Here is a 22,885-nt window from a genome sequence, read left to right on the forward strand (position 1 = left end):
GGGGTCGGGGTAAGATGCCTCCTCGCCTTTGGAGCCGGAGAACGGGTAGGAGCAGGATGAGACCAAGCTATCTGTGTGGGAAATACATTTTTTTATTTTTTTCCTTTCGTTTTTTTTTTTCTTTTTTAACGTATTGGAGAAGGTGATGTCAGTGGTAGAAGGAGTGAGTTTGCCATGCTCTTGTATCTTCTGTAATGATCTGGTAGGAACCAGATGAAAAGAACTGAGACTCATTTAATGATATAATTTATTAGCCTTAAATAATTCTTTCTTCTTGAAAGGGCTGTTTCTCATTCAGCTGCCTCTAAAATATCCAAAGTTAAAGGTACACTGAGGTGGTCCATTAATTTCTATTGTCTACTAAATAGGCATTTCATTCAGGTACAAGAATGGGTGGAAATGAGGAGCGAAACAGTGTGTAAAAAAAAAAAAACAAACCACAACTAAGATGAGGGATAACTCTTCTTTCCTCTGCCAGTAGATTTCTAAAAATCTAGGATGTGCTAAATGAAGTAATTCTTCAGATTAATCTTTATGAACCAGGGGTAGTGGCCTGTCACATATGTAGAGAGTAATAGTATTTATAAGGAAGGCCGATCTTCACTAGAGACAGGGAAATTGTTTCTACAGCTTTGAAACAGGCTTGTACGTTTTCTGTATACTAGCTATTACTAGTCTGGCTTATGTGTTGAGAAATATGGAAAACCTTTTCTACCGCATATGAGCATGCTCACAGATAATGATGTGGTTGACATATGGCAATTGTCGAATAAAGACTAAAGATATGGAACTAACAATGTGGAAGAATATTTTGGTGTTTATTTTTAACTGTTAGTGGGTATAACCATTGACAAGTAAACTTTCCTGGCATTTCCTGTCCTGATGCTCATTCAGATGAAAGGATAGTACTCTGTGGCTTTTAAAAGCATAAAAACAAAACCTCCTTCTAATGATAGAAATATCCAAATATGTATTATTCCCAGATTGTTTTAAAACTCATGTGTAGGTGAGCTTATTAGATCACTGACTTCTTATCCTTTATTAGCCCTCTTCAGTGGTTGCATTGAATCAGATTCATATGGAGTTGTTCCATAATGAAAAAAGAACCAGCAGTATATCTGACTTCTAAAGCAAGCCTCTAATCTGTTTGTTCTGCTTTTGTTCATTGGTATGTCCTCTTATTGGGCAGATGATAATAAACGTGCTAAGTACCTGTCTTTGAAATAATGGTTCTGTTGTACTGATTGCTAGCCTGTATAACTTTTGTTAAAGGCAGTAATTTGCATTGCATTTCCTATTATTTCTGTGTTTTACAACAGGACAATCTTTGATAATTTGAAATGTGTAAGGTACACCTATATCCCTCTTACAAATACACATCTGTGAGATGTCCACATACAGAATAAATAAAACTAGGCTACACAGTGCAGTGAGTGTTTTGCCGTTGCTGTCGATGGTAGGCTAGTCTGCCATGTCTTCATTACTTGTGGGGTTGTTTTTTTGTATCTTTTCTGTGTAGGAGAATTTATCCTCTTTAATAGTCACAATCAAATTAGCTTATACATAAATGTAACTAAAGCTTGGATGGGATGCTGAAAGGAGGTCCTCAGCCCTTACTAAATGATGCTCTATATGCAGAGATGCAATGAGTGTGTCAAAGCCTAGCCCAGATTACAAGCCTTTTGGAACAGTGTTTGAATTTTTATATGCACCTATACAGTGCTTAATAACTGGTTCTTGATTTCTATATTTGGATGGCTACAGCAATACAAATGACATAGCTGAATTAGGTTAGAATGAGGACAGCATCACACCTTTGAACAGTCCTCTCATGTCATGTGTGGCGCTTGTTTTACTGTTTTGGTTCTGGATACAGTTATTTTCAAAATCATGTGGATATTGAATGCCATTTCATGTTGGAGCTCTGTTCAGTACATCCTGACCATCAAGTTCTTTAAAGCAGAAGTAGAACTTCCAAAGTCACTAATGGTCTTTAAAGTAAGACAAACTAGAAGACTTTTAAATCTTTGTTCTGACTACATGGTTCTTTCTGTGTTATTAAAAGGAATAAAAATGTTTCCAATCTTTCACACATAACTTGTAAGTAATGGTTTGTTATCCAGGTATTAATCATGGTTTGTGATATTGGAGACACTGCCACTGATTTTGCAAAAAATAAAATGTAGTATCAGTCAGATTTTATTTTGATACACAGATGTTAATTGGCTGTGGCCGTACAAAACTTTTGTTATCATATTCATTGGTATGAACGCTGGAACTTAACATTTGCCAGTCTTGCACAGTTTGCCAACCTGTTCATGTTGATTAAGACAACGTAGGTAGAATGCAGTACTGTTACAACAGCAGAGATAGTCAATGTGCTATTATTTAAGAGAGGAAAATGCTGGCAGAGTGTCTTGGTCTGTGTTTTCCCCAGGGTACCCTCTAATCCAGTGTCTGGCTCTATTGTCATAATATATTGCCTTTATTTCCCATTCCTTAACAAATCCAATTACTTTTAATTCGACATATTCCAGAATTGCTAACTTCTAGGACATGCCTTATAAACCTGTGCATTTGCAGGCAACAATGAGGAATCAAACCTGGGATAGTTGCGGAATGTTCTTTGTGATGGACTCGGTAAGAAATGGGTTCTGCAGCAAGGTGACAGAAGCAGCCAGGTTCCTGATACTAGGCATATTTATCTTTCTGTAGCATTCTTAAACAATGACTAAAGCTTAAAAAAAGGCAATAGCAAATAATCATGGTTGCAGTAAAACAACAAACCTGTACTGGTCGAGCAGGGTGTTACTGGATTTTTTTCAAGTGGCATTTGATTTTTCCTTGCAACTATTAAAGAAGTAATATAGGCAGAGCAGGATGCTTGTAAGGTGATCCTGGAAATTTTCAAGTCTACTTTTGTGCTAAAAAATATTTAAATGTCTTATTAATCACAGCTGTATTTTGAAGAGCTTAATAACTAGTATTGTTACAAGTAACACCTGCATCTGGAGTGGGGGAAGTGCAAACATACCCTATTTTGTTTCCTTTGTATCTTTGCCAGGTTTATGTATATCCTGCTCGTGTTGTTTCCTGGTAAAACTAGTTAGGTTCTTTTTCTTGGGTTTTTGGGGGGGAAGAGAGAGAGAGAGGGTCTAGTTTTTAGAAGCCAAAGAAAGAAATATGCTGGATCTTGGTTAAAATAGGACATGCCCAGCAGGTAGGCAGCATTTGCAAATGCCAAAATTCTGTATTAAAACTGGAATAAACTCTTAAGTCCTCAAAAAAACCCCACAAAAATTACGAAAATCAAGTTCTTGTATTTTGTAGTTTGTTGGGGAGAGGATGGTTTTGAGGGAGGGAGTTCGTGTGAAGAACCTAGTTTCTGTTGACAGAAATAAGACATTGAACTATCTAGTCCTATCACTGTTCAGTTAGTGTCTTATATAGAATTCAGTTCTTTCCTCTGTCCCTCAGCTTTGTATTCTATTATGTGTAATTATCTCATTTCTCTGGTTCTCATGGTGCCTTCGCAGAGATACTGCTTCATTAGTTTTAGTGTTCTCTGTCCTAGGTATTTGTTGCGGTTATGCGCTAGCAGGCTGATCTTGGACTTGTATTGGCTAACAGGGAGTTTCATCCAATGTTTATTTTCCTTTTGGAATGTCTTTTCTGGATTGTGTGGTTTTGGTTTTTTTTTAACATTGATTTTTCTTGAAAATCATTTGGGTCCAATGTTCTTTGAATGTGTTCTGATGAGATCACTAACCACATGAACAATTGGAGGTGACATCAGTTTGTTTTAGTTGGTGCACAGCTGTAACTTTTAGTAATTGCATTGTGCTAACTTGTTTTGCAAAAAATTTTTAGGCAAAATCCAAAAGGTTATAATCGTGCTTTCTCTTTGAAGTGGTAGATAAAACTTCTGAAGTGCTCCTACCTTGATGTGAATCAAAATACCACATTTTGAGTTTAGATCCTGATGGCTCCGACTTCTATAATAATGAGTGTAGCTGTAGTATCGTGTCTCCTCGCTGTATTCTGCTAATCCAAAAAAGAACAAGCATAGCTAATAAATGCTCTTGTATCACATCTAGGTATTCTTTGAACCAAACAAAATGAATAAACAGGAATTTGCTGACTGTTCACAACAAGCAATAGAATGTCCATTCTCTGCATTGCGGTTGAGATTGGTTTTACTGATGAAGAATCATTATAAGTGTAACTTCCATAAAATAAAACTAGCTTGTCCCAAGGCTTCAGTCTCCTGAATATTTGACAAGAGTGAAGAGGATAAACTACTCATGAAATGAAGTGTAGCTGTGCTGCTCTAGTTTTGAGGTTTTCTGACCATAGTACAAACAAGGTCATAAGCAAGCAATGTATGAGGGAGGAAAAAAATCCCAGAGCACATAGGTCATATTTTGTAGGGCTTCTGCTGTGACCGATCAGTGTCACTTCACAAAGAATTACATTCGTGCTGGTGTGGTTTTGGGGGTCAGAAATTAAGCGTGTGTGTAGGAACCTATCATGATTTCCGCATGTATGCGCACACATGCGTACAACCATTCTGATCACCTGGTTAGACTTCCAGAGTAGTGTGTGCAGTAGGACTTCACTGAATACTGCTTGAATTAAATTGTGTCCTTGTATTGCCTTTTTAAATTAAAGCCTCACAGTGAAGGAGAATCATCACTTCATGAGTTTTTCCAATTATTATTACTCTTTATTTTAACACGTGCCTTATTTCTATAGTCTAAATTTAGATTAGAACTGAACCATCTTTCCTTGTTTTGTCTTTACTGGTTTGAAACTTCTTGCCTTTGCTTACCATTCTTCTAACTCATGTTACTCAGTTTGGTTTTTTTTGAACCTCCATGGGGCGTGTTTTCTAATCCTGATATGTTCTAGCTCCCCCATTTTTTTCAGTATCCTTGTTGAGTCTTGGACACTAGAACTCGTCATCATTCAGACAATGAGGTCACATCATGAACAGAGGTGTTCAGCAACAGTAATTTCTATTTCCACTTCATTTCCTTTGTACTGATTTAACTTTAAAGCAAACTGGGTTTCCCCATTTACTACTGCAGAGAATCATGCGTGTGCGTGACTGTAAGGCTCAGACTTTGTATCCTTTGTGCTGGACTCTGTGTAGATGGGAAACAAAAAACCTTTGCTGGTCTGGTACAGAAAGCAGACTGAGTGGGAAGATGTGAAAAAGAGTGCTGTGTGTGAAAGCAGGAGGCTCCCAAAGTTGTCTCTGAAGTTAGGCTTATTCAATAAGGTGTTTGTTTTTTTTTTTTTTTCTTGATTATTTATTTGATTGAGGTTCATAAAGATCAGCCTGGTAATTGGCAGTATGTTTTCAAGGAAGAGCTGTAAAGTTTGCATTTTTTTTATGCCCTAAACAATATCTAACAAAAATAGTGCTTGCCCAGAGGCTTTGTAGATGGTTTTGAAATTGATTTCAAAGAATCAAATGTACCTAAATTTCTGATTATTTTGTAAGGCTATTCCCCCCCATCCTGTCTATAATGAGCCACTTGATAACAGATTAATTCAGTGCACTGTTGAATCTCAGGAAATTTTTTCCTTCATTGTTAGGTAGGGAAGAAAGATTGTGGTTATAGCCAAACTTTTTTCCCAAATACTGGTGTTTGTTGATTAAGTGTACAGTCCGTCCCTAATTTGGCATAATATTCCATGTTACATTATTAGACATTACTGAACATGCTGAGGCGCTCCTTGGAATTGCTTCTGTCTTTAATTCTTACTGAAATATCCATATTAATTTTTCAGTCCTCTTCCAAACTGGAGCAATAGGAGCATGTTTTTCAAATTGTGTGTGCTACAGTTCCTCTTCTAGAGGGTCCTTTTACAACTGATTGGAATTAATCTCCAGCCACTTTGAAAAAATACATTTTTTATTTTGTCATTAGGTTTAGAAAAAGTCTTTTCTCTTGTGCTTGTACACAGTGAAACAGCCCAGAATGCTGGTGGTACAAATAGCGCAGTGATTTCTCTTGTGTTACAGCTCTGCTGTTGCTAGTGGTTTAACATATCCTTGTCTTTATTTTCAGAGGTTTGCTAGGAAGCAGTTAGAGCTCAGCTTAATCTATCCAGAGAGAGAAATCTGACAAGAACTTTAGAAGAACTATGTGTGCGTGATGATATGGTAATAGATAAGTTACAAGTTAATGCTATTAATGTGTTTAATTGAGGATGATGCCACTGTCTGCAGCTTTTGAATATTTAGGTGGATGTGCTATAAGTTAAATATTAAGCCTTAGATCTTGAAGGAGGATCATGGTGGCTTTCTCACAACTATGCGAAATAGTTTGATTGTGCATGTGTGTAATAATATGCCAATATATTAAACTTAGACTTTGATTCCTGTCTTCAGTGCCAGAATTAATGTGTCAGTGTGAGCTGATGAAGTTGGAAGTCATATTGTAGGTGTTTATTCATTTTTCCATAGTTAAAGAAAAATAAATCTCTGTTAAGCTCCAAATAGGTTAAGTTTGTGTCTAAAAGACATTTGTTTCTTAAGAAAAGAATAGTTCTTCAGAAGTCCAAACCTCTGCCATTCTTGTCAGGGCATGTTTTACTTGAATCACTATTTTGTTTTGTTTTTTGTGTTATGTAGCAAGGCTTGTGGTCAGGAATTTTGTCTCTCTGGAGCTTTAACAAGAGAACCATTTCTCCAGTGCTTGCAACTGCTTCTCAATGAACAAACAAGCATTACTGAATCTCCTGGAATTGCTTCACAGTTTGACGTATACTCACTATTTCCATGTCAAATTTTGTTTGAAAATATTGCTGTCACAGCTACAACAGTTTCAAGAGACTTCAAGCTGAGTTACTTCCTTAAAAATGTTTGCCAGTATGTTGAGGGAAGGGGTGAATAGTGTGGTAAACATCTCAAAGATACTGTATTTCTGGTTATACCACTGAAAAATAGGATGGGTTTTTTTGCATGCCAGAATGGTGCAAGTGTTTACCTTTGAATTGGGATAAGAGATGTGCACATAGCAGGCTTGGACCTTTGGGCCATAAGCCAAATTTTACATGTGCCTGAAATAACTGATATATCAAAATTGAGGGTACAGTTTGGGACTTCCCCCCTCCCACCCAACCAGGGCGTTTATTTGTTAGCAATTTAAGAATCACATGTAACAGTGGGCACATTACAAGATGTGTTTAACCTTGTAGATACATTAATTTTTAAAAGTCTTACTACAGTTAGTACTTGGTAAACTAGTATCAGAGTAATCTCTGGGATTTTTAGATAGCGCTGCAAGGCAGTAAGAAGAAATAATAATGTACTTGAGTGAAAGCCTAATTGTTGAACCTGTGATAGTACTTTTGATTGTCTTAAATCCTGGTAAAATAGCTTGGGTATGTGTCTTACTTTCTTCCAGAAATGATCTCATCAATTATTGATACGATGTCCACCTTCAGTTTTGACCATGGAATACTAGGCAACATTTAATCATCTTTTTTTTGATTGCAGAAAATATGCTTTAGGTTTTCTAGAACAGTTACTGTTAGACAGCTATGTTGAAGAAAACGAGAACACTTAACCATGACTGTAGTTTTTAAATACACCAGACTGGATGTTCTTTCACTGCCAGAGAGAACATAGCTTCAGAAGAAATTCTGATCCCTTTGAAGTACCGGGACATGGCACTGTTTTATCTGAGGAGTAACTTTTGCATGCAATCTTGCACTGCTTTTTAAAAGACTTCCTTTATTCCCCCCCCTCCCAGCAAAATAGAGGACTAAAAGGAAAACATTCATTTCTGGTAATTGACATTATCAGGTCAAAGTATTTTTGAAGTTTTTTGTAGGTTCTGTTGTTAAAATAACAAACTTGCTGTGCTGTAGAATCAGTGTCATGTGCTTTTATAAGAAGAGTTGACTAAAACTAAATTTCTGGCTGGAGGAGATGTTCTCACGTGCTGTGTTTTGAATACAAATTCATCTCTTTCCAGTGTTCCTGGAGAAAAAAAGTGAACCAAACATGAGATGCTTATCAACAAAATTTTTTTTTAAAGAAATTAAAACTGAGAGGAATATTAACATTTTCATTAAATATATGTTTGTAATTGAGCATCTCTAATATGTTCTCTTGGCCTTACTTTTGCTTACATAATAAGGGTAGCTGTGCTCCTTATGTCAGAGTCCCTCATCGCTGTGAAACCTGCTTGGATAGCTCGGAGGGCATTGCTCTGGGGATGAATGTGCCCATCTTGGACGGTGTACGTTTGAATGTCTTAATATACGAACTAAAATTTAGGGTTTTCTGAATAACTGTTGAGAGTGCAACATAGCTCGTGTTGGCATGAAACTCGAGTGTATAATCTGGTTTGTGTCTATTGGTAAACCATAGTTTCCTGATCCCTGTTCTGCATAGCACAGATACCACAAAAGAACAGAAATGGATCTTCAACAGCCTGTGTTGAAAGACGCAGCTTCTAGAGAGAAGTGCCTGTGAGATGTGAGCTACTGGCTTTTCCCTTTTTCCCCGTGGAGTTACTGCCTGACAGAGAGCTTGCTTTCTTTTTTTCAATAAAAAAAGGAGGGGTGTGTGTATTTTTTTTCTAGAATACCTAAAATAACAAAGGGTTGTATTGCAACAGTCCTGCGCAATCCGGTAGTGTACCTCTAGCAGAGGCTGGTGATGGTACATATGACTATGGCAAGTGTATAGTGGTGCTTCCTTAGGTTGCATACTCTGCTTTCAGTCATTTGTGATGCAGGGGCTTCAAGATATCAGGAATTAATAGCCAGCAATTGATTTTTCTGACATGTTTGTACAGTCACTTTTGTACTTACGTAAATTCTTAGTATTTATAGCATAATGTGGCAGATAGTTCTGCAACTTAACTATGCATTGCGTAAAGAACTGGCTCCATGGTTTGTTTTTTATGAACAAGTCAACTGATATATTTGCTTATCTGCAGACACGAATCAGTTTGGGCATAAAACTAACCATTGCTTTTAATAAATGCATGAACAGATTCACTTCAGTTTTCCCATTTACTTATGCAGAAATTACTTCTACAAGCTCAGCTATTAGTGGGATCAGGGCTCATGCCTGTCTTTAGCTCTGGGTATTGGTGAGTCACCCCTTGTAGAACTTGTGGGTTTGGGGTTTATTTATATGTATTTATATAAATATAAAATCTATTTGCACTACTGTATGCTTGATTCTGTGTCATTTAAAAATGTCTTCAAAGCATTTGATATCAAAGAACATATTAATTGTATTTTTTGCTGACTTTCGGGGTTTCTTGGTTTTGTCTTGGCTTTCTAGCTTATGTGTTAAAGTGTTTTGATGATGGAGGTGGACATAGACACTTGAAAATACATTCTAGTTATAAAACCCTTGAAACTGCCTATGGAGCTCTCAGCTTGTGTGCTCATTTTTTAAACACTAAATTTGTGCTCCTGTGTGGACTATTACTTCTTAGTCTGCTGTATTTCAGTACTTTGAAGTCTAGATTTCATCATAAGTCATCTTTACTATTAAGCTAAATTTCCCAGAAGACCTCAGTCTTAAATTTTAAAACTTATTTATATTTTTCTTTCAGCTTTACCAACAGGGCCGCTTATGCCAGCTGGGTAGTGAATTTTGTGAACTAGAAGTTTTTGCAAAGGTGCTACGAGCTTTAGATAAAAGGTGGGTATACTAATATATCGATCATTGTCGTTTCAGCTCTTACCTCTTAATCTAGGTTTTGAATTGGAAGATATCTTTAATTTTCTTGGTTTGCCTATTGGTTTATTAACCATAAGACTATTTCTTTAGTTTTACAGATGAAATTTTACGTTATGAAATCTCTTTTGCTCTCTTTGTCTCAAAAAATAAAACAATCAAAACTTCTGTGTAAATGTACCAAGTACTTGGACCCCAGAGTGCTTTCTTTGTTATTGCTGTGCTGTGGTTTAACCCCGATAGGCAGCTAAGAACCACACAGCCGCTCACTCACCCACCCAGTGTGATGGGGGAGAGAACTGGAAGGGTAAAAGTGTGAAAACTTGTGGATTGACATAAAGACAATTTAATGATTAAAGGAAAAAGAAAACAAGGTGGAGGGAAGCACAAACAAGAAAATCAAGTGATGCAAAAAAACCCCGGTTGCTCACCACCAACTGATCAGTTCCCACCAGTCCCCAAGCAGTGGCAGTCAAAGTACCTGTTTCCTGCTGTTGGAGCACATCCTAAAGGAGGGGTTATCAAGCTGATAGGATCGCCCCAGTTTAAAGAGTTTTCCTGTCATTAAATATTCCAATTTGTGGTGTTATGCTCAGAACTTGACTTTTTTAGATCAGATTCTTTGTAACTAGAATAAGCTATGAGTCTTTAGACGTACTTCCCTCCCATTGTTTGCGTGTGTGTGATGTTAATGGGTTCGTCATTGCTCTTTTATTGGCGATTTCTGTGGGAGTTGTAGGGTGAGGGTGGATTTGAGGCTTCCCCCCTTCTAAGTTTTAGCTGAAAATGCTGTTTTCCAGTTTTAATGTTATGTGGGTAGCTTGTGTTTTGCTTACACTGGAGGGTGTCCTTGTAAAGAACTTTGTGTACACTCACTTTATTTGTTGGATAATCCAACAACTGTAATCCATTAGCCTTGAGATTGACAATTATGCTTGTATTCATCTGGTTTTGGTTTGAGAGAGGGTTGGAGTTATTTCTGTGATTCACTACTCATTTGAATTCATGGCACTCAAGAGCCAACTGACTGCAGTGTTTTAAAAACTTCATGTGTAATCAAATTCTGTTTTCTTTTGTTTCAGACATCTGCTTCATCACTGCTTTCAGGCTTTGATGGACCATGGAGTAAAAGTTGCTTCTGTACTGGCCTATTCTTTCAGTAGACGGTGCTCCTACATAGCAGAATCGGATTCTGCTGTAAAAGAAAAAGCAATCCAGATTGGTTTTGTTTTAGGTAACTGGTGATGATAGGCTGTTTAAAGTATGATACTTTCTTTCATGCAAGCTTCAGTTAAGCTAATGCTAATTTTTTTCATGTTAATGTCTGTGATTTCTTTTTAAAGAACATTGTGGGTTTGGAATTTAATTTTTAGAAAACTACTTGGTGTCTAAAGAAAAATATATTGAATTTTCCTATCTAAGAATATATAGACTTATTGTGGCTATTTCAAATATTTTAGATTGAAAATTTGTTTGCAGATGTGATGCTTAACATGGACTTGCATAATTTTAGTATTGGTAAGTATTTCTTGACGGAAAACTATATAATACCAAAAAGTCATCCTCAACTGAAGGAGAGTTTTTCCTCTCTTATATTTTATCCTTTTTAATTCAGGACTGGAGGGTTTAACCTTGGCAGGATTCCTGTATGTAGTATCCAGTTCTATGAAATAAGTAGTCTTCTTACAAGACTAGAGCAAGACTTTTTCTCTTAAAGTGTTTTGCTGTTCAAATTTCTGTTTGTTCTTGATTTTTTTTTTTTTTTTTTTTTTCCCCCCTTCCCCCCAGGGGGTTTCCTGTCAGATGCAGGCTGGTACAGTGATGCTGAGAAGGTATTTCTTTCCTGCCTTCAGTTATGCACCCTTCATGATGAAATCCTTCATTGGTTTCGTGCTGTAGAATGTTGCGTAAGGTGAGCTCACCTGTAATTCCTGTATGTCTTACACATTATGTTACCAGCTGCCTTGGAGCCATCAACCTTCAGATGCTCCCTTTAGTATTCTGCTGCACCAAAATACTTTCCTGGCTAGAGCTGAAGATCAGAAGGTGCTTGTTTTACACTAATCCCTCGGTTTTAAACTTGTAAACTGGCAGTACAGTTTAATGGGAAAAAGAAAATCATTTTCCCTTTCTGCATAATATATCGTGGGTAACAAGTGCTGGACAGTAAGAGTGGTCCAGCACCTTGGTTTTTTTCAAGGATTTTTGCATATGAAGGAATGTTACATGTTGGTGTTTGCTGACATTATATTTACTATACGAAGAATTTGCCAGATCCAAACACAAATTATATAAATACAGTTGAGCAGAAATAAAAGGAAAACATACCTTTCCTGATTCCAGATTCACTGAGTTCTCTTGCTCCATGCCAAGCTACTTAACTATGTGATTAGGTGAATATCTAGATGTCCAATTCTTGTGGACACCTTCAGCCACAGCTCAAACATGTGGAAGAGAGTTTTTGCTTTTAGGAGGCATTTGGGTTTTGTACCTGCCTTGTTTCTCAAGCCCTGTAGCAGGCTCTGCTGAGATTCAAATGCCATGCACAGAAGCCTCAAAGATTATCACTTTTAGTTTTTAGTTGCTCTGCCCTTACCTCTGTGTACCTTGGTGTGTGCTGTGCTGATGCAGTCTACAGCAAGTAGCCAGGTTGTTTTTTGTTGGTAACACCATGACTGAGCTCTTTTGCATGCTACAGGTATGCACTTGAATACCTGTGTGCTAGTGAGTATAGTTAAAATAGGATTACTTTTTTTAGCTGCTGTAATGAATAACAAAGTATGTACTGTATCTATCGGAATATAGGGCAAAACTTGTTTTGGAAAACTGCTCTAAAAAAACCCCTGCATCTTGTTTATGGTTGGTCAAATATGAAGAGCAAATAGGCATTGCCAGTAGCTGCTTATTTTATGTGCCAGCCAGAGGGCCATGGCAACGGTTGCTGCTCTGCCTGGTTCTGCCCTGCCAGCTACCACTGGCTTTCATTCCAGAAATAAGATGATGCCAGGAGAAGACTGGGCACACATACACATCTTCCTAGAACTGGGGAATGATGGATATAGTACCGCTGTTAGGACTTGGTCTGTTGCCTTCTAATTAATCTGAAAAAAGTTTCCTAGTTGTGTCGGGCTGTTTGGCAAGCTGGAGAAGTTACCTTAAAAATAAACTCCCTCCCCTTCTCCAAATAGAAAAAAAAGGAAAGGTAAAGAAAATTGTTTGTTTTCTGTTTTTGTTTTGGTTTTTTTTTTTTTTTTAAAAAGGTAACTCTCTTCTCTTCTCTATTGGACAACAGCAGACAGTCTCACACAGTTGTGGAAAGAAGATTTTCATTTTGTGCTAAAAAAAAAAAACATCCTGCATTACAATGACCTCTTCTGAACTGGACATGTTTATTCTGTTTGGGTAGAGACAGCCATTGTTCTTGTAGTGAAAGCTGGGGGCCTGCACATAACATTAAGTCCCTCTGGGCAACAGTGTGGATGAGGAGACACTGCTGTATGTTCAGGCATCTCCCAAACAATGGAATAACAGCATTGTTTATTTGGAAATATATCAAATAGAAAGAATCTGAAACACTTTCAGAAGTGTGAAGTATGTAAAATCTAAACACCTTTTTGTGGGAGAGAGCAGTAATTATACTCGGCTTTGAAGTCATGAGGCAGTAAGATAAACTTCTTGTTGTTACCATCTAATCCTTAATGTAGAATATCGTCGTCTTGCCACTGTGCTTGCACTGGAATTAGGTGGAGTTTTAAGAGAACAAAATTTAAGTCCGGCTTTTGAAAATACAACGTTCTTTAAGCTCTTACTCTAAAAGCTAGAAAATCTAATCTCTAGGAGTTTAATACATTGCATTATTAATAGAATGCAGCTTAAAAACACATAAAGTTTTGTGTTATTTAGACATAATTTCGTGTTTCTTTGTACTAGCAGTAGTAAGTTATATTGAGAAGCTTGAGAAAATGTGAAGATCTGAGATTTCTACAAGCTTGTATACTACTTTCCTGCATGTGCTGTGCTCCTTTTGGTTTGCTTTCTCTCATTATTATATGTTAAACTATAAGGCACAAATACATAATACAAGTACATGGTTCTCCCACTTCATTGTTTTGCATTTAGCTGATTCTTGGGGTTTTTTTAGACTTCCCAAGCTCCTGTGTAACATGTTTGGTACATTTGTATGCTCTTGGAGAATGATTTTATTGGGGGAGGGGAGGATGCTATTCCCCAAAAGCTATTATTGCAGACATCAAAGATTCATAGTTATTAGCATAAACGTCCTACGGCATTTTTTCTTCATCATAGCTTTATCTTCTAAAATTCCTTTGGATTAATAAAGGATTTTTTGTTACTCAAAACTGGATCACATAAACTCCGCTTATCCTAGAGGAACGAGTTAGGTTTAGCTTGGTTTTTCGGTCTATTTCTTTGGTTTTAGGTACTATCGCTGAAGCATCCAGATACTGGATATTATCTTGGTTAGGTTTAGCTTGGTTTTTTGGTCTATTTCTTTGGGTTTAGGTACTATCACTGAAGCATCCAGATACTGGATATTATCTTTCCCAGGCGCTTATCTAAATTGCAGTGCTGTCCCTACTAGCTTATACCATTACATGGGATTTGGGCTCTGTATTTTTGATGTTGCATAGCGGCTCCCAATGGCATGGTGTAGGCAAAATAGATTCTCTCTTTAGGGAAACTGTAAGTGCTTAGTTTTTCACTCTGGTTTCTTTAAAATTCATGTTTCTTTGTTGCTTGAATATTAGATAGTTTTCTGCCGCCTGTGACCAGGAACACAATGCACTTCCACGTCATGTTTAGTTCTCAGACTTTATTTAAGGAAAAATGTGACTGTTGCTTTTTTCTTTCTGTTCTTGAGCCATGTTGCTGTGTTTCTCATTGGAAAGCTGGTGTTTGTTTATGTAGCTTGTTTCAGGGGTTTTTTGAAGGTTTCTTCTTTTGATGTTCTCTTTGCCTCGCTAATACACATCTGCTCTGTGCTTGCCCGCTGCTCCCTTCTTGTGAAAAGGTGAACTTTATTTCTCTTCTTGTTAGTGTTTGAGTTTCATGATACGTTTCAATAGAAGAGCATTGGAAGAGGCTATATTAGAGGCAGGCTGAATTTATAGGGCAAACTTCGTTGTATTACTTTGCTATTGCAGGAGGCATGGCTACAGTAACTGAAATCTTTATTCAGAGTAAATGGTAACAGGAAACAGCTTTAGAGGAGAGAAACATTTGATCACTGTTCCTTCCTTCCCCCGTAGCAGTTTATTGGAAGATCTATGATAATGTATCATGAAAGGTATAAAATGCTGTAGCTAGACATGAGCTCATGTTTTCAGAGTTTTGGCCTCTTTGCAATACAGTGTTACATTCTGCTTCACTTCATTTGTATGTTTCTCTGCCTGTGTTTTGTTGTCCTTCTGATTTGCAAAGGCTTGCGTGATGTTTTTCAATCTCTATTACTCATTGTCTAATGACAGATTTCCAGGAGGGACAATGGAGGTTAATTTACCAAAATTTCATGTGTGCTAAAGGCAGGCATTTGCAACAGAGAAGGAACAGCTGCCTCTTCTTAGCCTGCAATGGGTGGGAATACAATTCTGCCCTTTAGGCTTGGAATACGATAACACAAGCATTTCTCATGTATCTCTTTAAAGTAAATAAGCATCAGCCTCCACTAAAGAAAAAAATTCTGTACTTTTGTTTTAAATAGATACCAGAAGCTGAAATTGTTACTTCTCTAGAGAAACAAGAGTGTGTTTCAATAGTGCTGTGTTTTATTGTCTGCATTTGGCTGTTGTTTCGTGAAGCTTCTCTTAATCCTTCAGATGGAAAGGCAGCGGGTTAGGAGATGGGGCAAGGCGGGGGGAGAGAATTTCTTTTTTTTAGAGTTGTTGTGAACTGGGTCAACAAAATAGTCTTTTCTGGTGGTGCTAAGTCAGTGCTGGGTATCATGTCAAATGGATGTGATTGACTCTCTTGTGTAGACACCCCCTCTTCTCCACCACCCTAAAGCCCCAAAACAAAAAATGCCCACTTGTGGGGCACTGTGCTGCTTAATGTTTGAGGAAGAAGCACACACATGCATGAAAACTAGCTATGTCGGTACTTACTAAGTGTCTGTTTCAGTTCACCATACTTTGGAAAGGAGGTAGAAGGGATTTAATACTGTATATTACAGGGTTTTGGAAATGGAATTTGATCGGTGTTGAGAAGAATGGATTTTATGAAAAATAAAACACAAAGCCACTGCACCGAAGTGGTTCAAGCATTGGTTATGTAAAACTGCATCAATACATAAAATCACTTGACATCTCCAACAGTAAAAATTCTTGCCATGCAAGAGACAAAGCATAGTGTACTGAAACAATATTATGTAAATAGTTCTTCGTATTACTGAACTCAGTGCAATTTTGTTGGCATGACAGCCCAGTTCTACAATTTGGTATTATACTTACAATAGATCTGTGATACTCCTGTGTATTGAAGTGGTTTATTCAGACATAGTTTAGAAGATCTCTTTACGTCTTCCAAAGGTTGCTGCATGTTCGAAATGGTAACTGTAAATATCACTTGGGAGAAGAAACATTCAAACTTGCTCAGTCTTACATGGACAAGCTTGCAAAACATGGTCAGCAAGCAAACAAAGCAGCGCTCTACGGGGAGCTGTGTGCACTGCTCTTTGCCAAGAGCCACTATGATGAGGTGAGTGGGATTTGCATTTTGTTTGTCTTCAGAAAACTGGTTCTGAAATCTGCGAGGATGTTCCGTGTCTGGCTCATTATTCACGTTATCTTTCTAGCTGGAGTTCCTGATCTTTTTCAGTACCTGTGTGGCAGTACTTTGACCAACACTAAGAAATTATGTGTGATAGATTGGTAGTATGTGTTGGTCATCTGTAAATGAAGTATTACAAAAAGCTTATTTTAATAGGTTAAAAATGCATAGCGGCACAGGGGTAACAATTCTTTGCATCTGTTCTATAAAAAAAGTGTCTTAAGTGTAACTGCTGAAAAAACTGCGGTTTTCCTTTAGCTTCTAAGTACACTGACCAGGAAGTTGTCCTGCACAATAGGAATTGTGAGGATTACTTAAAGATGATAAAATACCCTTTTTTGTCTGGAAAAGTCACTGTAATAATACATGCCTTAGGCTAGTATAAAATACTTATTTACATATTCAGTATTAACCTTAAGAGTGCTTTTAAAGTCTGTCCTTTAAAACATAGCTGAACAAGTTTCATACACATAAGCGATTAAATAGTATTTTTAAAATTTTGTAGTGTCAATGACCAGTGTATTTTTCAGATCCAAGTAATATTTTTCTTAATGTTGCAAGGTAGTGAAGTTCCAGCTTTGTTATGTTGGTAACTATTTGTTCAACAGGCTTATAAATGGTGTATAGAAGCTATGAAGGAGATCACAGTTGGCCTGCCTGTAAAAGTAGTAGTGGATGTTTTACGACAAGCTTCAAAGGTGAATTTAAAATCTTCCTTTTGTAACTCAATTGCTACCAAGAATGGGTGAGGATAGGTAGTACCTCCAGAATCCTTGGGTCATCAGGTCCATTTCATAAGCCTTACACTTGTTATTTGGGTTTAATTGGTCCACTTCAGTCTGCGATCTGGGAGGGCGTGGAGCGGTGGGTGTTGTGGTGTTTTGTTTTTTTTTTTTTCGGGTGGGTGTTGTGGTGTTTTGTGTTTTTTTTCCTTCTTTCTTTCTGAAACTGAGTTACAGCTGTTCAAATGGACATCATGACAAAGGTAACCTGAGAGCATTCCATACAAAGGTGGTCTGTTCCCCTGTTTGGTCTAGATCAGGTACAGTACTACTAGCCCTTTAGTTAGGCGTTTATGGCAGAGCAAAATGTAAGTTTTTTAGTATTATTTGTGAACCTTTTCTTAAATAACTGAAAAGTCCTTTAGTAACCATGATGATATTTGAAAGTAAAAATAGTAGTTAGCAACTGCGCCAGTATCGGGGAGATGAGTTGTGAGTATACACTCTTCACGTGCTTCATTTCAACCTGTTTAGGCTTGTGTTGTAAAACGTGAATTTAAGAAGGCCGAACAGCTGATAAAACATGCAGTATACCTTGCCCGGTAAGTAACATTTCAAAAAAAACCTTTTTAAAATTATGTTTAACTTGCCTCAATTTGTAATGTTAAGTATGTTTCTACAGGGAGCATTTCGGAGCCAAGCACCCCAAATATTCTGATACGCTACTAGACTATGGATTTTACTTGCTCAACGTAGACAATATATGCCAATCTGTTGCAATCTATCAGGTATGCAGCAAGATTAAATGTCTGTCTTCAATTTCTCTTGATATTCATAAACTCTCAAGTCTTTCTACTGAAACTCTCACACAGTTAACTTGGAGAGATAGGTAATAGTTGACTTTAATTACTGCAATGCTTGTTCATTAAAAAAAAAACAAAAACCAACCACCCCCAACTATGGGGTTGTGCCTTCTCCCCCCCCCGCATTGAGTCTTAAGTGGCTTTTATATATTTATTGTCTTAAGTACGTAGGTATAGGCCTACAGAATTTCGGAGCCAGTAGATTTCTTTTTTCCCTTTTTAACAATGAGAGAGATTCATTTGGGTTTTTTTCTGTATTAACTGATAAAATGGTATTCTCATAACTCTTTCAGACAGCTCTTGATATCCGGCAGTCAGTATTTGGAGGTAAAAATATACATGTAGCTACAGCTCATGAAGACTTGGCTTACTCTTCGTATGTTCACCAGTACAGCTCTGGAAAATTTGACAATGCACTGTGAGTACAATTGTTTGAGGTACTGGCAGCAAATTTAGTAGTGTAAATGCAGAAAAATGTTCTTAAATGCTACAGGCTTTCCAATTAGAATTTAAATGCATCTGTTCATTGCGTTAATGTTTCAAATATTTTATTAGACAGCTGCTAACTTCCATATATGTATCTTGAGTTTTTTATTTCAACTCTTTCAGATTCCATGCTGAACGTGCTATTGGCATTATAACTCACATTCTCCCAGAAGACCATCTTCTCTTGGCATCTTCAAAGAGAGTTAAAGGTAGTAGTACCCTTAACCGCGTTACTGGGGCAGTTTGAAATCAGTCATTCATATCCTGTTCCCTAACAGGAGCCATGTAAATTGAGTTGGTATTTTTTCAGATGAAGGTCACTCTAGAGTATTTGTGGTCTTTAGTGTTCTCTGTCAACACACTTGTAAAGTACAAAAAAACCAAAACAAAACAAAAAAACCCACAACAACAACAATTTTGAATGTTTAAAACTTAGCTGGAAGACTTTCAGGGGGAGGAAGGAGTAAAAATACAGGACATAAAAATACATGTCGGGAGCTTGATACGTGGTCATACCTGTTTGAAAACAGTTTGTAATAAATACAAAGCCTAGTTAGATGTCTCCTGAGATGTCTTGGGTAGATGGCTTTCTGCTACTCCAGTTGACATCTCTTTGTGTTTGGAACACAGTAAAATTGGTTTTTTTCTCCTATGCTCAGCGCTTATCCTGGAGGAGATTGCAATAGATTGTCACAACAAGGAAACTGAGCAGAGGTTACTTCAAGAAGCTCACGACTTGCATCTGTCCTCACTCCAGTTAGCTAAAAAAGCCTTTGGGGAGTTTAATGTACAAACAGCAAAACACTATGGCAACCTTGGAAGATTGTATCAGTCCATGAGAAAGTTTAAGGTAAGATTATATTGATGTAAAGGTCTTGACTTAAAATCCGCAAGGCATCTATACAGCTGTCACAAGAAATGATGATTTTCAGTGGCCACAATTCATAACTTCAGTTGGTAGTTTTATGATTGGAAAACTTGTACTTCATAATTCATCTCTCCAAAGCTTTGTGCGAAAATAACCCATTAAGATGCATGATGCCTTCAGAGACAGGCTGACAGCAACTTTGATGACAGAAAAAGCGATACCATTTGCTGATCCACTTAACTAAGAATTTGGAGAACTTGATTTGGTTTCAGCTTGCTTTCTTTTTGCCTTATATAAAATACTACAGACTGTTTAGCCACTACATAGTGATGTTTCTTTAAACCTTCCTTTTTTTGCCTCTTTTTATGGCATGGTGGGTGATGTCTGACTGACCTCTGTGAATTTGATCCTCATAGGAAGCGGAAGAAATGCACATCAAGGCAATTCAGATTAAGGAGCAGCTTCTAGGTCAAGAAGATTATGAAGTTGCGCTGTCAGTGGGCCATCTAGCTTCGCTCTATAACTATGATATGAACCAATATGAAAATGCTGAAAAGCTTTATTTGAGATCCATAGCAATTGGTAAGTGATTCTTAAAATGTGTGACTATATAGCAGTTTTAATACTACAGGAAACATTATTAAAAAGCGTATTAAAGGTTTTAGTAAAGAACTTAATGAAATGCAAGATGTTTTATTTTGTATGTGTGTTCCATCTAAGTATAATGCTTTTTTTTGAATGTTCTCCTGGGGGCTGAATTCCAGAATTGTATTATTTTCAGTGCTCCATCAGAATTCACTCTTGAAAGCATCTGGAAACTGGCTAATTAAAAGCTTGGGTGTTAGTCTTTAGACTACCTTTTGGAGTTGTGGCTAGAACTTCAGTGGAGAATGTAGTTGAATTTTGAAAGAAATGGAAAACTGTTGTGCCTGTCAGCCTAACTGTAATCTTATTAAATATTTTTCTTGCCCATTATCATTGACAGTGAACTTACAATTCCAAATCAAATGCATCTCTGGGCCAAATGCATCTCTAGCTCAGTTTTGAGACAGATAATCTTACTTCATACAGTTAGGTACAGTGTGTTGCAGAAGAATATGATTTTAAGGTAGAAAACTGAAGCAATTTCACTGTTTAAATTGAATTCAGAGTGAAACTGGGACACAAAATGGCTGCCTCCTTTATAGGACTGGTAGATTGTGTGCACGTAAAGCTGTGGTGCAATTAATGATGTGATTGTAGAGTCCCTGAGGACAAGTTACGATGCCCTTAAAGGAGAAGGTAGACAGAATTCAAACCACCATCCAGGAAGCTTGTGTGTTGCTTGTGTCCTTGATTTCCCGTAACAAAAAGGTGATGATCTGCTGTGACAAAAAGGTTCATGTTGTTGGTAGAAAGGATGTGAGAAATAAGATGCAACATAGGGGTGGATTACCTTTTAATTTTGTTTTCTTTTGGATTTCTTTAGGAAAGAAACTTTTTGGTGAAGGATACAGCGGACTTGAATATGATTACAGAGGTCTCATTAAACTGTACAATTCCATTGGCAATTATGAGAAAGTTTTTGAATACCACAATATTTTGGCCAATTGGAACCGGTTGCGGGATCGGCAGTTCTCAGTTACGGATGCGCTGGAGGACGTAAGCACCAGCCCTCAATCCACTGAGGAAGTGGTCCAGTCTTTTCTGATGTCTCAGAATGTTGATGGACAGAGTAGCTAAGAACTTGGTCAATTAACCAGTTAAGTTTTTTTTCCCCCAGGTTACAGGGGGAAAAGTCATACTGTGAAATCTAAACCATGTAGTTCTCTGGGGGCTGGAATTTGCATTGAAACACTGGTCCAGTCTGCTGAAGAGTGCCCATACGGATGAATGTGTGTTAAATTCTTATCAGCATGTGTATGGCATGTTTAGTTCGGCTCACATTTTTCACTTGGTATTCCTGAAAACCCCTTCTTCCTCTCTTCTTTGAAAAGAAGCTACTTTGCAGAAAGTCTGCAAGAAAACATTAAATAAAACTGTTTGAGTTCAAAAGAGTTGCATTCTTATTATGAATAGAAGGCTTCATCAGGAGCTTTCTTCTGATACGTAGAAAGAATAAAAGCTGTACTGCAAGAAGTTATACCAGAGAGGTCTTTCTGCTGTATGCATTGTAGCAAAGTTAATCGTAAATATCAAGAAAAGGGAGAATGCCCTAGCCTTGGCTGCTGCCTTATGAAGAAAAGTGGCAAAGGACCACTTTGGTGAGCAACATACGCTTTGTGAACCGTGACAGGTTGTTAAGCAAGTAACCGCCGTATGTTGTTGTTGTTAATATCCTGAACTGGACCAGTGTTCATCTAGAAGCGACAGAAGATCCAGTAGACCAGCAATCTTAGTTTTCTTTGGTACCAACCAAGAGTGCTAATCTTCTGCACAGGACCAGGAAAATCAAAAGTGGACCAGCCTGCTAGAAACAGTTTTTTGGACCAGTGGCTTTAATTTAATATTTCTGCCCCTGCATTCACTTTTACAGTAGAATTATTTCATTTAGATGTATGATCAGTGCAAAATTATATTCATGTAATAGATACAAAACTAGGAAGTGAACGTTCTTTAGCGGTTGCGATGGCATGTCTTTACCTAGTAAGCTTATACAAATATTAATGTCAGTGCCACAAGCAAAAACTAGAAATGCTTAACTATTTGCTGCAGCCATCTTTTTTTTTTTTTTTTTTTTCCTTTTTGAATAGGCTTACTCTAATAAATGAGGCAGTACCTTGTTTATACCAGTTAATAGTTTTGTATTACAATCCAGTTCCATTTTGTGTTTCTGGAGAACACAACTTATTGTACAGTCTGCAGGGGTCAGCGGAAAATGCCAAAAAGCACAACAGGTCTTTTTTGTGATGCTTCATTTCTACATTAAACAATAGTACAACCAGAAACTGATTCCTTTATATTAATTTAAAAAGCAGAAGTCAGCTGTAAAGATCCTTTAATAATGCCTATCTCACTAGTTTGTCTTAATTTTTCTTCTGTTGGGGGGGCTGCTTGGTTGTGTGGTTTTTTGGTTTGGGTGTTGGTTTTGGTTTTATGGGTTTTGTGGTTTTGGTTTTGGGTGGTTGGTTTGTTTTTTTTTTTTGTACATTGAGGTAATACTCATTTGAAAGTCTGTGTAACATAGCAAACCAGAACCAACTCACTGCTGTTACCTCAGTTCTTATAGTGGCACAATCAGTGCTCCTATAGTTAGGATTCTGTCAGGTTTGGGTTTTCTCACTTCCCCCCCTATTTTCAGGGGTTTGTGCTGTGGCCGTGGCAGGTCAGTCCACGCCGAGGCTCAGCAAGCACCGTTCTTACGGGGCTTGGACTGGATGTCTTGTTTGGGGTCTGGGTTTTAATTTGTTTATGAAGTTTGGGACAGGGAAAGCTGTTTGATGGTCTTTAAGAAAGAGTGCAG

At 37.5% G+C, this 22,885-nt stretch overlaps 1 protein-coding gene across 1 annotated transcript; it reads left to right on the forward strand.

The window, feature by feature from the left end:
* The first annotated feature begins 9,593 nt into the window (after nucleotides 1–9,593).
* APPBP2 (amyloid beta precursor protein (cytoplasmic tail) binding protein 2) lies at nucleotides 9,594–22,366 on the forward strand. Its single transcript, XM_009701232.1, has 12 exons — nucleotides 9,594–9,685; nucleotides 10,804–10,955; nucleotides 11,510–11,633; nucleotides 16,264–16,432; nucleotides 17,113–17,202; nucleotides 17,761–17,828; nucleotides 17,909–18,014; nucleotides 18,383–18,507; nucleotides 18,699–18,784; nucleotides 19,235–19,425; nucleotides 19,860–20,025; nucleotides 20,912–22,366. Exons 2-12 carry the CDS (start codon nucleotides 10,835–10,837, stop codon nucleotides 21,163–21,165), a joined length of 1,500 nt encoding a protein of 499 aa, XP_009699534.1. The 5' UTR covers nucleotides 9,594–9,685; nucleotides 10,804–10,834; the 3' UTR covers nucleotides 21,166–22,366.
* The last annotated feature ends 519 nt before the right edge of the window (nucleotides 22,367–22,885 follow it).

This window comes from Cariama cristata, unplaced genomic scaffold (genome assembly GCF_000690535.1).
Source record: "Cariama cristata isolate BGI_N322 unplaced genomic scaffold, ASM69053v1 scaffold15495, whole genome shotgun sequence".
In the NCBI taxonomy this organism is placed as follows: Eukaryota; Metazoa; Chordata; class Aves; order Cariamiformes; family Cariamidae; genus Cariama; species Cariama cristata.

Bases quoted from the DNA above. Each gene is read 5' to 3' on its own strand.
- APPBP2 (XM_009701232.1), top strand. From the start codon at position 10,835: ATGGACCATGGAGTAAAAGTTGCTTCTGTACTGGCCTATTCTTTCAGT. The intron at 10,956-11,509 runs GTAACTGGTGAT...CCTTCCCCCCAG, and splicing joins CCAGATTGGTTTTGTTTTAG to GGGGTTTCCTGTCAGATGCA. The intron at 19,426-19,859 runs GTAAGATTATAT...TGATCCTCATAG, and splicing joins AGTCCATGAGAAAGTTTAAG to GAAGCGGAAGAAATGCACAT.